This window comes from Populus nigra, chromosome 1 (genome assembly GCF_951802175.1).
Source record: "Populus nigra chromosome 1, ddPopNigr1.1, whole genome shotgun sequence".
Classification (NCBI taxonomy): domain Eukaryota; kingdom Viridiplantae; phylum Streptophyta; class Magnoliopsida; order Malpighiales; family Salicaceae; genus Populus; species Populus nigra.
The window spans coordinates 40,454,659-40,469,734 of record NC_084852.1 but is presented as its reverse complement, the minus strand read 5'-3'; the positions used below and the strand labels follow the sequence as shown (position 1 = coordinate 40,469,734).

Sequence of the window (15,076 nt, the reverse complement as noted above, 5' to 3'; positions counted from 1 at the left end):
TTGGCCAAAAGAAGTGGAACCTCAAATGTTATTCAATACATCAACAGCATTCTAAACAATCTTACAATCATGGAACTGGAACTATATCAGTTACAACACGCCCTTTATTTTGCACAAGGGAGCAGTTTATGGTATCCAGTATCTCCAATGTCTCACTAAAGCAGGTAATTATCCCAACTAATCATAATCACTGTCTTCCAAGGCGGTAAAAATCATCCTGTAAACAAAGAGTAAAACAATCTTGCTTTAGTTGTTTCACTAACGATTACAATAACCTTAAAGGTAGAAGCAATATAGCAATTTCACCCACCAGAAAATCGAAAGAAACAGGAGAACAACAAGATAGCCTAGTTTGAAAAGTCGTTGTTTCTTTTCCCAGTTGAGCATGTTGAATATCTCAGTCACATCTACCAAATGCTGTCTTTGTGTGTAACTAATCAAAAGAATGAAAAAGTTAGAAGAAGCAAATCATATCATGTTCTATCACATGTAGCCAGCAAAGTACAAGCTTAGCGTATTCCTAAGATGCGATCTCTACAGCAAAATGAAATGATTTGCATAACGATCCCTTTATGTAATGCATGAGGTTGCTTCTATCAGCGAGATAAGCAAAGAGTGTGTTAACCCTAACTATATAAGAAATCAATTCAACTTGTCTGGAATATCAGGGAAGATCCTGACCCGCCAACCCCAAAACTCAAAAAACATAGCTTGAGAACCTCACAATGGCAACACAGAGTGTAATACAGGCATGTCAGCTCAACGAATTATAAAACATATGATAACATCATTATGATTTTACTTCTTATAACTGTTCAAGGTTAAGATGAGAGACAAGCAAGCATTACTGCATGCACTGTGAGTACTGGCAGAATTTTGGACAAGTCTATCTCTAATACGGACATGGCTGGATTATATAAGTGACTGTGTAGATAGACTGACAAACGTGAAATAAACATAGAGCAAGACTCAAAAACTATGTGAAGCTCGTGATACCCTCAGCTTCATCGGGATACAAATATGTTGCTTTAATAAGAGTTCATGGCTCCAAACATGGAACCTCAAGTCTAAGCAGAAATCAAGGCTGTAATTCTAAAGCATTGAAGCCTTCTAAAACTATAGGTATCCAACTACATTGTTTGGATATTCTGAAGTAAATCTCGTGCTTCTCTCTAACAATCCACCAAATAATCAACTCAACCAATCATAATAGCATGGATTGAGCAGCAATTCGTTGAAAATATCCTATTCACACTGCATTGATGAAATGGTACCCTTTTCACTGGTAAGCAATAAATGTATAGTCTTAATACAGTAGACCTCCCTTCCTTATAAAAGCTACATCTCTACCTTTCTCCCATAGACAGATAAACAACAATTTTCAGATGCGGGCAAAGTATAATTCTGAACAACAAAGAAGAAGATAAAACTTACAGCCTCACATTGTAATAAAGGTATGGAATACACAAAAGTGACATACACCAGTGCCCTGTAATGAGAAAAAATAAGCACAAAACCCCTTCTGTTATATACTCTGGCAAAATCACTTTATTTATCCGAGATGAGGAATCATAAGGATTGATGTAATCAAACTCCAGATCTGCTAAGGCCATAAGCTGCAGCAAAATTCTTCAAAATGTCAAAATCCGTATGCCAACATCATACACCTCAATTTACACAAGCGAACAAATGCCGGACTAATCCATACATGGAGCAATTCCCACGCATTTTTCTTCGAATTTGTTTAGCAATCAATCATCGTCTAAAATCACCTTACTTTTTACAATTACTCCACTAAAAAGCAGAGGCTTTTTTGTTATTTATTAAAATCAGTCTTCACTAATTTTATTATCCACATAAAACAATAAATACCAGACCTAATCAAGTTGGAAAGTGAATTGATCAAAACCAAACAGACAAACAAGCAAACAACCCATCAGCATGAAGTGGACGACAAGCTGACAAATTTAGCTATGCAGCTACCCTGTAAAAAAGCAATTAAAATCCCAGTCGAAATTTAACATTACTAAGTACCCAATAAGCACTCAAAATCAAAGAAAACAAAAGTCTAATTTTCTCAACTTAGAAACAACTAACATTAAAAAAAAAATCACCAAATTTATTAACAAGTAAAGGGGTTCGAGAATGACCTGGAAGATGACGATAACAAGAAGGGCAATAAGAATGAAGAAGGCTATTAGCCATACAAAGAGATCTCCCATGCTCCTTCCTTACCCTCCCTGCTCTAATGTTTTACTCTCTCTCTTCTCCCTTAAGTACTCTGCTTCGTTAGCTCAAGAAAGAGGTAAAGCTGAGATGGGTGCTTGTTAATCACTCTGGCACGCACGGGGGCTTTGGTTTTCCTTCTGTCTGAAATGCCACAATTCTTTTCTTGTTCGGTTTTCCTTTGATTTAGATACTTAAGTATGCTAAGTTATGAGTTAAGATAATTACCTAAAACCCCATTCTGTCCTTAAAAGCTGACAAGACTCTTTCAGGGATTAAAACTACACGAATTGGGGACATTTTTGTCTATTCGTGAGTGTCCTCTGTTTTTCTTCTACTTCGGCCTTAAACTGGGTTTATGAATTGAGTGTCTTCTGCGTCCACGTCGCATGTACATGAGCTCAGACTTTAAAATACGTGTTCTGTTTTTTTTTTTTTTTTGTTAGATAAAATTCTTTTTTCCCAACACACGAGGTGAATTTGTTCTCTTTCTGTATTTTAATAGTTATATTGTTTTTGGATTAATCTTAAACTTTCCATGCGCCAAATTAAATTCCAAGGGGAGTATTGAGTTGATTATAAGAGAGGACAGCAAGATCTAAGTGGTTTTAAAAAGGGAAAAAAATCAAGTTTTGGGATGGTAAACTTAGTGAGAGAAACTGATGAATTTAAAAAGAATGAAAGGAAAGTTTGAGCAAATCTTCCAAGTTCTTCGTGATTATGTTTAAAAGAGTAAGCACGCCTCTTTTCCTCCATTTATATACAAGTTTGGTGTGATTTTGTTGAAATATTGAGATGGGTTGTAAATGGATTAGGGTTTGATGAACTCATTACGATGAATGTGATGTTTTTGCATAGAATTAGTGTTTAAATATTAAATATTGTTGTTTAGTGTTGAAATTTATGGAAAGATTAAAACAATCCATGGAACCTTGAATTAGAAGGTTAGGCCAACGAGTATCATAGAGTACAATGATGGAATAGATTTCTTTCATGTTTATTTTGATGTAAAATGGTTAAACAACACTTGTTTAGAGAAATTGTAAAAAGAAACACATGACTCTTTAGAGGGGTTTCAGCCAAAAGGACTAAAGGAAAGGGTTTGGTTTATGATAATTGAGTTGATGTGTTTTAATGTCTCCTAGTTGATTTGTGTTGGAATTAATTTTACAATTGAAAAAAAAAAACAAGAGGAAGGAACTTGGTTTTTAGCCAAAAACTTTATTTTTTAGTAAAAAAAAAAATATTTAATTGAAGATGATTAGTTTTTGTAGAAATAGAAGCTAATAATACCAAGATTATTAGTAATAATATTAATAAAAAAAATATATTGAATTAAACTTGATTAGTTGCTCATAAAAATAAAAGCTAATAATTCCAAGGTGATTGATATCAACATATTCTTTACTAGTTATTTACACGGTAAATCTAATGATATCAATATAGATAATATTGATATTATTTATGTTACCCACGTGAAAGTTAATGGATATTGAGAATAAATCATAATAATAATGAGTGGATTTAGTATTCGAGATTGGATTTAAATTTATATCATGAATACTTGATGGATATTTGATCGGGTTTTAATTTAAAAATTTATACTTTTTAATATTTAGATTGAGTTTAAATAGTTAATTCAAGTTTGGATATGAACTCGATTATATTCAATTCCATCAAAAAAGAATTTGTAAAAAAATTAAATAAGGATACAGGGATGAAAAAAAGGGATCTTGATTTATGTTAGAGCCAAGTAAATAATGTGATGCTATTGAACGCTAACAAAGACAGGATCTTGGTGTCATTTCCAGCACACCAAGACCTTCCAAAGCTGAAGCGTCCTTCTCACAATTTCGCCAAATTTGCTAGCAAAGAATTCCGGAAGTAAGAATGGAGGGCATGGAATTGATGGTGGGTTAGCTCTCCCAGAAACTGTTTCTGTAATGGAAGAAGCTGAGCCTCCATTACTTCTACGATTGCTGCTGCTGCTTCTGAGATAGAAGCTTCTGCTACCGACATCCCCAACCATTTCTGATTTATCTAAACCTGTTAACACCAAGAAGCATAATTGATAACTTCTTTAAAAGGTAAGAGGATAACATGACAGAAAGTTATAAAATTAAAAAAACAAAAAGCAACTTGTAAATATTAAGATTGTTGTATCGAATCTAGCAACAAAATCAAGGCGTATTAGCTGTATAAAAAAGAAATCAACAAAACAACACTATCCCTTGGTGAATGACAAGGAACACCTAATCACTGAATTCCTAAGAAAAATGCAAAATCATAATTACTAATAAATAGATGAAAAGTCCAAACCTTGACTTACTTCGAAGGCTGAAATAGGAATGATGCAATTCACATGTTGATGCTGCATTCTTATCAAGTTTTGGGGTTCGCCCTTCTTCACTGTACTTGTCTACCACAAGCTTAATTGTGTCCTCTACATTAGATCCCAATTTAACCATGGTCCTAACTGGCCCTGGACTCCCTTCAACTGTTACAGTAATCACTACTTCTGCATCCTTCTTGTATCCCTACAGTCCAAGTTTTGCATCAATACAGCATAGACTATTTATGAATGAAATTCTTGAATTCAGTAAAATTGTGTCCAAATTGATGGTTGATTCACCATACTTCAACAATGTATTAGTAAGGGACTAATTAAGTAAGAACAAAAAACTTCTGGTACCCGATCAAGACTGGAGCGAGGAGAGAAATTAGTGGGCACGATCAAAGAAGGAGAAGAAGCAAGAGCATCTGTACAAGTATGAGGCCTAAACAAAACACCGCCACTACCACCATCACACTCGTACAGTAAGATGCTGCTCCTCTGTTTCTGCTGATCAACACTATCTTCAGCACGGCTCCCTCACACCATCATGGGCTCTGAGGACCACATCGCTTCAAAAACTTTACAGGCTTGGAGTGCTTCACCGATCGCCATGGTGATGGGGTCGGTCTACTTGGAGATGGGTGTGATGGCCTGATCTTCCGGCCTCCGTTCTCCGGAACTCTACGCCGGACATCCCTCTTTGGCATATATGTGGTATTATATATATATATATATATATATATATATATATATATATATATATATATATATATATATTACGTGCGATTAAAACAGTGATAAAATTACAAGTTTTAGTTATGGTTTTTTACCATGAGAGTGGAGAGGTAGAGGTTGTGTGAAGATAGCGAGGGAAAGGAAGGTGGAACGTTGGAAAGGTGAGGTGAAGTGTTAGAGTGACGATGGAGAAAACTTGTATATTAATTGTACTTGCTTGCCTCTGCGTTTTGTTTTTTTATTAAACTCAGAAAAAAAAAAAGGAATAGATTTTGTTATTTTGGTGCTGAAAACATGGTCAAGGCCATTCTAAATATTGAAAAAAGTGTAATTTATCCGCATGGAGGTTAGAAATTTATCACATATATTATATATCAAACTCTCAATTTGAGTACTAAATATAAAATAATGCACTTCTCTTAGAAAAAGTTTTTTCTAATTAATATAGATATTCGGGTCGGTCTATATTCGGGTCGGTCTATATGCATCTTAATTAATCTTACAGATTTTAAAGTTAACAATTAATTTTCAGTAACTATAATCATTATATTAGTAATCATATACTTCAAACTTAAAATTACATAAAAACAAATCTTTTATTAGAGAAGCTCTTCTCTTAGAAAAACTGGTAGAGGTCTCCGGCCTCTCATGGTAGTTACTCTCACCTGAAAAACAAGATTCGCAACAGACATGAAATCTTTCCTGACGGGAAAAGGAGAACTAATAACCACTCCCTAATTTCCTAACGGTAACACATCAGAAATCTCTTACAAGCTCTCTGAGATCTTATAATCTATGTTTAAACAATTTTTGCTACAACTTCTGCATATGTATGCCGCGTAAACCGTGTTGGATTAAAATAAGGATACAGTCCTGTAGCATAGGGCAAGCAGTGTATCTAGTATTGGCTTAGTATGCTCGCACAAAGGGTTCCAAGAAAAGTGTTCATAATTAGCTCTCTTAAATCAGTAATTATTTGGATGCGATCGTTTTTATGGGATTAAACCTTGATGCATATATTTAAAATAACCTAAACTAACAGAGGTGCTAAGAGATGAAGTTATATTGTTTCCCTGTTGGTTTAGACACTACATACTGAATAATACTTAATGTTTATTAAGAAATATAGTAGAGTTATTATATCAAAATAATCTAAAATAATTTTAAAAAATCAAAAAATAACAAAACAATGGTTTAATGCCAAACAGACCCTTAATTTTCCTGCCCATTTCCATTTATTTTCTACATTAAAAAAGATTTTCCCGTATCTGTGGCGCCATGGTCCTTTTCAAACTCTTCTCCGTCTCAGGGCAACATTGATTTTGACGGGCATTAATCCTCTAAAGCTGCCGAGAACAAGGCAGGCAAAACTCCTTTTGTTGCAGAATGGGAAAGACAGCCATCACAGGTTACAAATTAAGTTCTTTTCTTCAAAACATTATCCAGGATAATATAAAATAAAAGAATAGTATATCCTAACAATAACTGCTAATGGTTATAACTCTTCACCCTTATAAATATATTGGTTAACAGTAATAAACAACAACAAAGTAAAAAAAGCAAAGAAAAGAATGTAATTATACTTGTACTGGTGAATGGAGATACAAGATTTTGTTTTTTGGGACATGTTTATTTTGGTTTCTCCCTTGACCCTTCTGCTACTTTTTCCAACAACATTAAAATATAATTATTTTGGTTTCTCCCTAGAATGAGGCTGCATTGGCATACTCTTTATCAGCTCACACGCCTCTTGTAATCTTCCAGCTCTCCCTAAAAGAGTGTCCATGATTGCATAATGATCAATTGAAGGTACAGGTCATGGTCCTTCATGGAACTAAAGAATCGGTAGCCCTCTTCAACCAGACCAGCATGGTTACATGCCTGTAAATAGCCCTGTAAAGGTGGCTAAATTCAGACGAGTTTGGGTGTCCACCATCATTTCCAACAACTTGATGGCAGCAGCAACCTTTCCATTCATGCCACATCCCGAGATCATTGCACTATAAGCAACCGCAACCTTCTTGTTTAGGCCATGAAATAGATCATATGCCTTTTCAACACTCCCACACTCTGCATATAGGTAATGCAAAGCAGTAACCAACGGGTCATCAATATCTGTTCCAATATCATTTACATATGACTAGCCATGACGCAAATCTCCTGTCCCCCAGTTGTAAACAAGCTGTTACAACACTCACCAAAGTCAATCTGACCTGGCCGAATATTTGCATAAGCTTTAACGGTTTAACCATCTCGCTAAACAACTGGAGGGCCTTCTTCGGTTGGCTATTCTGAGCAAAGCAAGATATCACGGCATTAAACGTAAGCAGATCCTTCTTAGCTATCTGATAAAACAACATCTCCACATTTTGAGCACCCAACAATCATTGTGATCCAGGAAACACTGTCTCTTTGGGGCATTGCATCAAAGAATCTCCGTGCTGATTCTATGTTCCCAAAATCAACGTATACACTATTGAATGCATTCCAAGAAAATAGTTTTTCTCTGGCATCTGTTGAAACAAAACAATGCACGGTCCTGTCCTCTATTTTTGCATACCCTGATATCATTGAATTCCAGGATATGATATCTTTCCTTGGAATCTGGTCAAACACCCACTGAACCTCTAGTAAATCCCCAGATTTCAGATGCCCAGATAAAATTGAATTCCATGAGACTACATTCTTCTCCGCCAGCTCATCAAAAACCTTCTGTGCAGTGCTCATATCACCCAGTTTTATATATAAATCCACAAGGGCTGTTTGAGCATAAACACAGCTAGAGAGTCATATTTATAACTTTGAGCGTGGATCAATATTCCAACCATCTTGTAAAAGGTCCTAGCATACGCCATTAAGCAGAGGATACATCAAATGCGCTTGACACAACCCTTGTCTCTGCATCTGAGCACATAGATTAAAGGCTTCCTTGAAGTGGCCTCGCTGCGAGAAATATCTAACAGTGCAACCCCATGTGAATGGATCTGGAAGTCGCAAATGGTCAAGGATATTATGGACTTATTGATCAATTCTTCTATGGTAATTACAAGCAGACAGGAGGATTTGACGAACTAAGAGAGGCTCCAGGTTATTAAGACCATTGATGATGCATGCATGCATGACTTTGTTTTGTCTGGCTGGCAGTCGGATAATTATTCAATATCGTCGTCAGTTTGGCAGGCCACATCTACATGGCAAGGTTGAACAATCCAGAACGAATCTCTGGTTATTGAACCATTTGGTTGTAAATTCTTCGTTTCTATTCAATTAGAAAACTTAGTTTCAGCTTGCCTCGTAATCAGTATGTCTTGAGGTGAAGAAATGGCATCACAAAAAAACGAGGGAAGTCAAGCCTTTCACTCCCACACAACCATACCACACTGATGGATGATTGGCCATAATACCCACAAAGCATAAAAGATGATAAGGTTAAATGTATTATAGAACAGAAATTCAATCCTTCAAGCTATTAACCTGAACAGAGAGTAGTCCCACAGATAACCCAAACCTGAAACAAGAAAACCAAATCATCCAGCTTACTTTTACAGAACTTCAAAGGAACCCATAACACTAAAAGAGCTCAAATTCTTCACCATGCTTGCCTTCATTTAATAGAATCTCCAACGAATCGATCGAGTAAACTAAATAGCGACCAGAGAACTAAATTAAAAACAAAATACATTCATTTCTACATCAGGCATATCAGCAAGCATAGATACCCAGTAAGAAATGACTAAGCTTTGAGCTTTCAGCCTTGACCCCCCAAAAAAAAAGTCCTTTAACATCAAATGATTTAATACTAACGAAATTATACCTGAATTGAATATCACGCCACTTCCATTATCTGGGCTTTCTCTTTAACTTCTCAATGACCTTCCTGCCTCTGCCTCATCTCTCGGAAACAGCCATACTTATTAGTAATTATGATCTTTTACTATTAAAAAAACAATGGTTTATATATAAAGTATAAAAAATCATAAATCAAACCGAATCCAAATGAAATCTTATACTTATTTCAATCTAAAAACATTCTAAAAATCTCTATTAAATCATTTTCAAGCTTCAAACATCATTTAATATCTAAAAACATTCTAAAAATCTCTATTAAATCATTTTCTAGAAACATCATTTAAAGCTTAAAAATCATAAATTAAATTGAATAAAAAATAAAATTAATAGGTTTCCATCTTAGAAAGAACTTATTGACTCTAAAATCAATTCATTTTTTTTTTTACTTCTGTATGTGATTGAACACAAAAGGAAATTAATTAATGAGATAAAATCATATCTAGAATATATTAAAGATAATAAAAACAAATTGCATCATCATTGAATATTTATGAGTAAATTTTTAATTTTATTTGCACATTATATATATAATAATTAAAAATAAATAAATTTGTAACGCTCTCATAAAAATTTATAATATTACTTAAAAACTATAAAAAAAATTAAATAATAATATAAATGTCATTTTAAATATTTAATTTACAGGACAACCAAATCAAAATCTAAAAAACATGAGAAAAAAAATTGGACCCGAAAAATGAATGGCATGTTGTCTACTCTTTTATTAAAAAAAAAAATAACTTTGAGTCATATGTAGTAGCAAACGACATGTTATTTAATGGCTTAGTTTTCGATTAAGGAAAGTCATACAAAGATTTTTTAGACTTAAAAAACTTTTTTGTAATATACTTTCATCTAAAAACACCTAATAAACACTCTAAAAAACTCAATAAATCAATTACCACCCCAAAAAAATAAAAAAAAAAGTAAAAAAAAAACACAAAATAAATAAAAATTTTAAGTTCTTAACCCTAATCTTCTGTTTTTTTTTTTTTTTTTTTTGCGAGATGAAAGCTCAAAAACACTTCAATGATACTCCTCTCATCAAATATAACCCAATAACATTAAGATCAATATTTTTTGTTGTTGAAATATAGCAAATCAATAATTTTCTCTCTCCTCTCGTAATTTTCAACAACTTTCTTTTTCTTATCAAATTTCAAGGATTAAAACATAAAAACAAATGAAGTTCAGAACATAAATGCAAAATGCTTCAAATATGGACCAAAAATGAAATACTAAAAACATTTAGGAATTAGAGTGTACTTTTACTTCCTTTGAATAGTAAAAAGAAAAAAGAGCATGGGAACATTAATTTCTCTTCTCTGTAATTTTTCTCTCATTTGTTTGTTCATTGATTTAAGTATTAGAGGATCCCTGACTATGCAAGGAATTTGTTTTGCAGGACAGATCATCACACCTACACATCATCAGACGGGCTATGATTCGATGGTCAAGTAAATCATGTGTTCATGAGCAGCAACAGGATTTAAGCATGGAATGCACGCTGTTAAACCTTTTTTTTTAATTTAATAGTAAGTATTTTCAATGGAAGCTAAATTAAAGTTGAGAGTTCTTCAGACTTGTATTGATTTGATTATAGTGATTTTCTCTCCTGTTGTTCCTCGGTAGAGGAACAATCGTACCACAAAAAATATTATATTTTCTTTATATCCATGGATCTGAATCCTTAACAGGCCGATCATCCAAGTTTTTCTTGATTTTAATTTGCGCTCGATATCCCAGTTACATTTTCAGTTGGCTTCTATATATCACTTAATTATGCAGGCCGACCAGTAGAAGGATGTGCGAGTATTATCATGCCGTTGATCTTATAACCATTGATGACAAATAAGAAGGTTAATGATGACCTTTCATTATTTATCAGCAATCCATTTTGCCTCTTCTCGCATGCTAGGCATCAGTTTCTTCACCACTGCCTGGTCAATCATATCTTCAAATCCGGCAAGTGCGTGGCATATCATCATCAACATCACTGAGTCATTTGATCAAAATAAGGCAGGCCGCATGAAAGTGAAGATGGACGAGTCCATCGCATGATTGGATTTCGATGCGTTCTCTGTGAATCAACACTGTTTTTACAGAAAAAGATGGAAGATGATGTCATCCTCGAAGCTAGCTTCGCTTTGGTCTTTGTTGTCTGCTTGATAACTTTTATGTGAGTTGCTTTCACTATTGGGATCGCGTAAATGATGTCAAAAGAGAAGAATGCCAGCGATATTACAAGCTGAAAGACCGAGAGGAGCAGCGGGAAGGCCTTTTCCCCTCTGTTAATTGGAATTAGCTGGTGGGAGTTTTTTAAACCATAAACGTGTTTCATCTACTACAAAATCCATCCCTAAATTCTTCACAAATCGATCAAGCTGAGAGGTGTTGATCGGAGCTTCTATGATTCATAAGTCGAGTATCAAAAAGGCATCTCCAATGACGCATAAATCGGATCCTCTAGCGTGAAAGAAACTAATGATTCAATTATTTTTTTCCAAGTGATCAATTAGCTTGCAAGTTAATTATAATCATGGTAATCGTGCTTCTTATTATCATATGTGACGATTCTCATTCAAACACTCGAGCGACCTTTCTCTGTTCTAGGCTTGTAGTAAGTTGATTGGAATCAAACCGTAGTAAGAAAAGGATAAGCAATAACAAATTGTACACATTTAAAACACAAATAAAATAAAATTGTCTCTTGTAGAAGATTTATGGCAAGTTTTCTTTGAGAAAGAAAGATTTTTTATAAGATCAAGAAACTTTGATTCTAAGAAAACATTTTAAATGATGTAGGTCTTTCATTTCAAATTCTATGGCTAAAAGTAATTGCTATAATGTTTTTGGATAATTCATCATGTAAAAAAGTGTTCTTCAAATAAAAATATTATATTAGTCAATCTAAGTTGGCAGTTAAAAATAATAAAACTTAAACTATGTTGATTTTTTCTACAAGTATAAAGTCTTTGTGTAATTGATCTTATAAGTTTGAGTGTAACATTTTATCATCACCGTTTTCAATTTTTTAATTATGTTATTAACCTTGTACTTTATCATATAAATTCATTGGTATTTAACTGTTTTTTTTTTCTAATAAAGAATCAATAAGTTTTCACATTTTATCTTTTTGTAAAGATTTTATCTTTTTGTTCATGGTTGTTTTCCATCTCGAGTTAATGAAGGCTTTTTGCCTAACAATAGATATATATTTTTATTCTAGAACTAGAAGGATGAAACTAAAATTAAAAAATAAATATTTTAAATTACTATTGTATGTAATTAATTCACATTATGAGTGTAGATGAATATTAATTTCTCCACATTTTTTTTAGTTATTTTTTTTTATACAGTTAGGAAGAAGTCATATTACTAAGGAAGATATAATGCTTTCTGAGGGGATCGAAGTGTTTCTCTTCTACTTTTGGAAAGACACTTTTTATTGTACGTGTTATATGTTAACACTATACTTTATATTTGCATATTATTGATTTAAAGTATTTTGAGATTTACCGTTCTTCACTTTTTGTTATGTAAAAACTTACTTTTCATTATTTCTTCATTCTATACTACTTCTCATCCTCATTTTCAATATTTTATTGTTTTACAAATTTAACTTGAAATTTCATTATCAAATAATAATAATTAATTAAGTTATATTTCATTGGAATTATGGATTTATTTGTGTTTAAATACTTCATGTTTATGTTTTACTTGTTACATGTTGGATTTTGTAATTTATTTTTTAATGGATATCATAAAACAAAAGGAATTTTCAATTAATTTTTTATGTTACAACCAATTAAACATAATAAAATAGTTTATTTTATAGTGAATACAACTTACCCTAAAAGAAAGCTGATAACTCAAAAATTATAATTTATTATTATTAGTTTTAAAGTAAATAACACAAAAAATGTTATTTTACACGTCATTTTTCATTATGGATCTAAACATAAAAAAATAGGTCCAAACATTAAAAAAGAGGTTTTTCCTTTATTTTTTATGATATAGCCAAATTAACATGAAAAAGTAATTCATTTTTTCATCAATATTTCTTAAAAGGATTAACTTTCAAGGACATGTAGTTTTAATGTGTTAATATTAATTTAAAATTACCTATCAATAATTAAAAAAAATGGTAGAAACGGTTGTCTATCAAGTCACGAAACCACGATAATTAATTACAAATACATGGCTCATATACGGTCAAACAATTGTAACGTGGCGAAAGAATTTTGTCTTCTACTTGATTAACATAACACGTATATATAATTTGCTCAAGATGATGCACCGATATGAATTCCATGAATCAGATAATAATTGATCGCACTCAAAGTCAAAGACAAACGTGAAAGCAGTGGCATGAAAGCTATGAATGATAAGAGAGAGAGAGAGAGAGAGAGAGAGAAGCGCAGAGCTATGATGGCAACTTATCATGTGAAGGATGCCATGTATGATTCCTATCCTCTTTCTGTAACAATCCTGTTCCTACGTCACTTAAGCTAAACTTGATTTTGTTCTTTCTTAATGAGAGCTTAACAGTAGACAAGTTAACCAATCGGGCTCATAATGCACGAGAATATAATTGAAAATCGAGATTTTTAGCAGATGCTTTTGCTTTCCAAGCATGCATATTGCACTTGCACACATGGAAGGAGCCTTGATTCACACCGTCATGAATTTCATTCATTTTTACCCTTTCTTTAGCTCACTAGATATCTCTCTCCCTCTCTCTTTTAATCCAGAACATTCTTGAATCTATCCAGAACTGTGCCCGATCGGCTAAGTTGAAGGTGACGGCAACTCTTAATTATTCGGTAATAAATTAAGTAGAAGGTAAATCCCATATCGAGGAACTTGCTTCATCGTGCTTGGAGCTGATTTTGGTTCTGTAAACAACTGTCCAATTCGCATGTGGAAAGTAGACAGAACTCGTGTTTCAAAAGAAACAATCATTTGGTCATAAAGATGACTCAGTCGAAGATGATCATATGAAACAGTTGTTGGAGACAGAATTTCCTTATCCGGATTCCTGCATCTGGGGTGATCAGGACACATCGCTGATCGGCACATTGTTTCAATTGACACTAAGCTTGTGTTATATCTCGGTTAACTAGCACTCCCTCTCTCTCATTTTATTGATATTCCTACACTAAGATTGTAGGAAAGTTGCTTGTGCAGTACAGTTATAGGTAGGTACACAAAAGTCTCTGGATACCATCCAGTAGCGAGAACAAACTAGTAGTTTGTTGAAAACCAGGAGCGGTCCAAGGCCCCATCTGATCTTACTACTGTACTTCCGCTCACATGCTCTTTCTGTCTGAATTACGCTGTGTTCGACACCATGTAAGAAGAATCGTTTAGAAATTGATCCCAGCATGTTGCAAAACTGGCGGAGCCAGGGCAAGAAGAGGTAACTGTTCTTTTAATTTTTAATTTTTAATTTTTTAAAAAAATACTTTTTATATTACAGTATTAATAATATCTTAACAGGTTTAATTTTTTTTAACGGCTACTAATTAATCCAAGCTAGTTATTGTTAATTTATAACACAATATAATATATAATATATATGTTCATCACATTTTATTAATCTTTTTTTTTCTTTTTCATTAACTAACCGAGAGCCTTTCTTTTTTCTTTTGAGTTACTATTCTTACCTCTCTTTTTTTTTTTGTAAAATTTCTCTTTAAGTCCTAAACTATTAATTAGTTAAGCAAATAACTTCTTATGATTTATGTTTTATGTATATTTCCTTCATCTTTTCTATTTGTTTAATTGTTTAATTTTAGTTTTATTCCATTACAATTAGATATTGAAAATGTTAGGATTTATGATAATTTAAGGGTTTGTTGAATTAATATGTGTGCGGGTAATATTATATGCATATGGATATGAATTGAAATGGATTTTGATGAATTG

General features: G+C 33.0%; 2 protein-coding genes and 1 pseudogene across 2 annotated transcripts; all 3 read right to left on the bottom strand.

The window, feature by feature from the left end:
* LOC133695286 (protein cornichon homolog 4) lies at positions 1-2,416 on the bottom strand. Its single transcript, XM_062117206.1, has 4 exons — positions 2,151-2,416; positions 1,435-1,616; positions 311-433; positions 1-217 (listed from the first exon to the last, which is right to left on the bottom strand). Exons 1-4 carry the CDS (start codon positions 2,220-2,222, stop codon positions 178-180), a joined length of 417 nt encoding a protein of 138 aa, XP_061973190.1. The 5' UTR covers positions 2,223-2,416; the 3' UTR covers positions 1-177.
* Positions 2,417-3,947: 1,531 nt separating this feature from the next.
* LOC133681932 (uncharacterized protein At4g22758-like) lies at positions 3,948-5,268 on the bottom strand. Its single transcript, XM_062105141.1, has 4 exons — positions 5,193-5,268; positions 4,919-5,100; positions 4,556-4,763; positions 3,948-4,272 (listed from the first exon to the last, which is right to left on the bottom strand). Exons 1-4 carry the CDS (start codon positions 5,266-5,268, stop codon positions 4,028-4,030), a joined length of 711 nt encoding a protein of 236 aa, XP_061961125.1. The 3' UTR covers positions 3,948-4,027.
* Positions 5,269-6,788: 1,520 nt separating this feature from the next.
* Positions 6,789-14,212, bottom strand: LOC133681926 (pentatricopeptide repeat-containing protein At4g22760-like; annotated as a pseudogene).
* Positions 14,213-15,076: the final 864 nt, after the last annotated feature.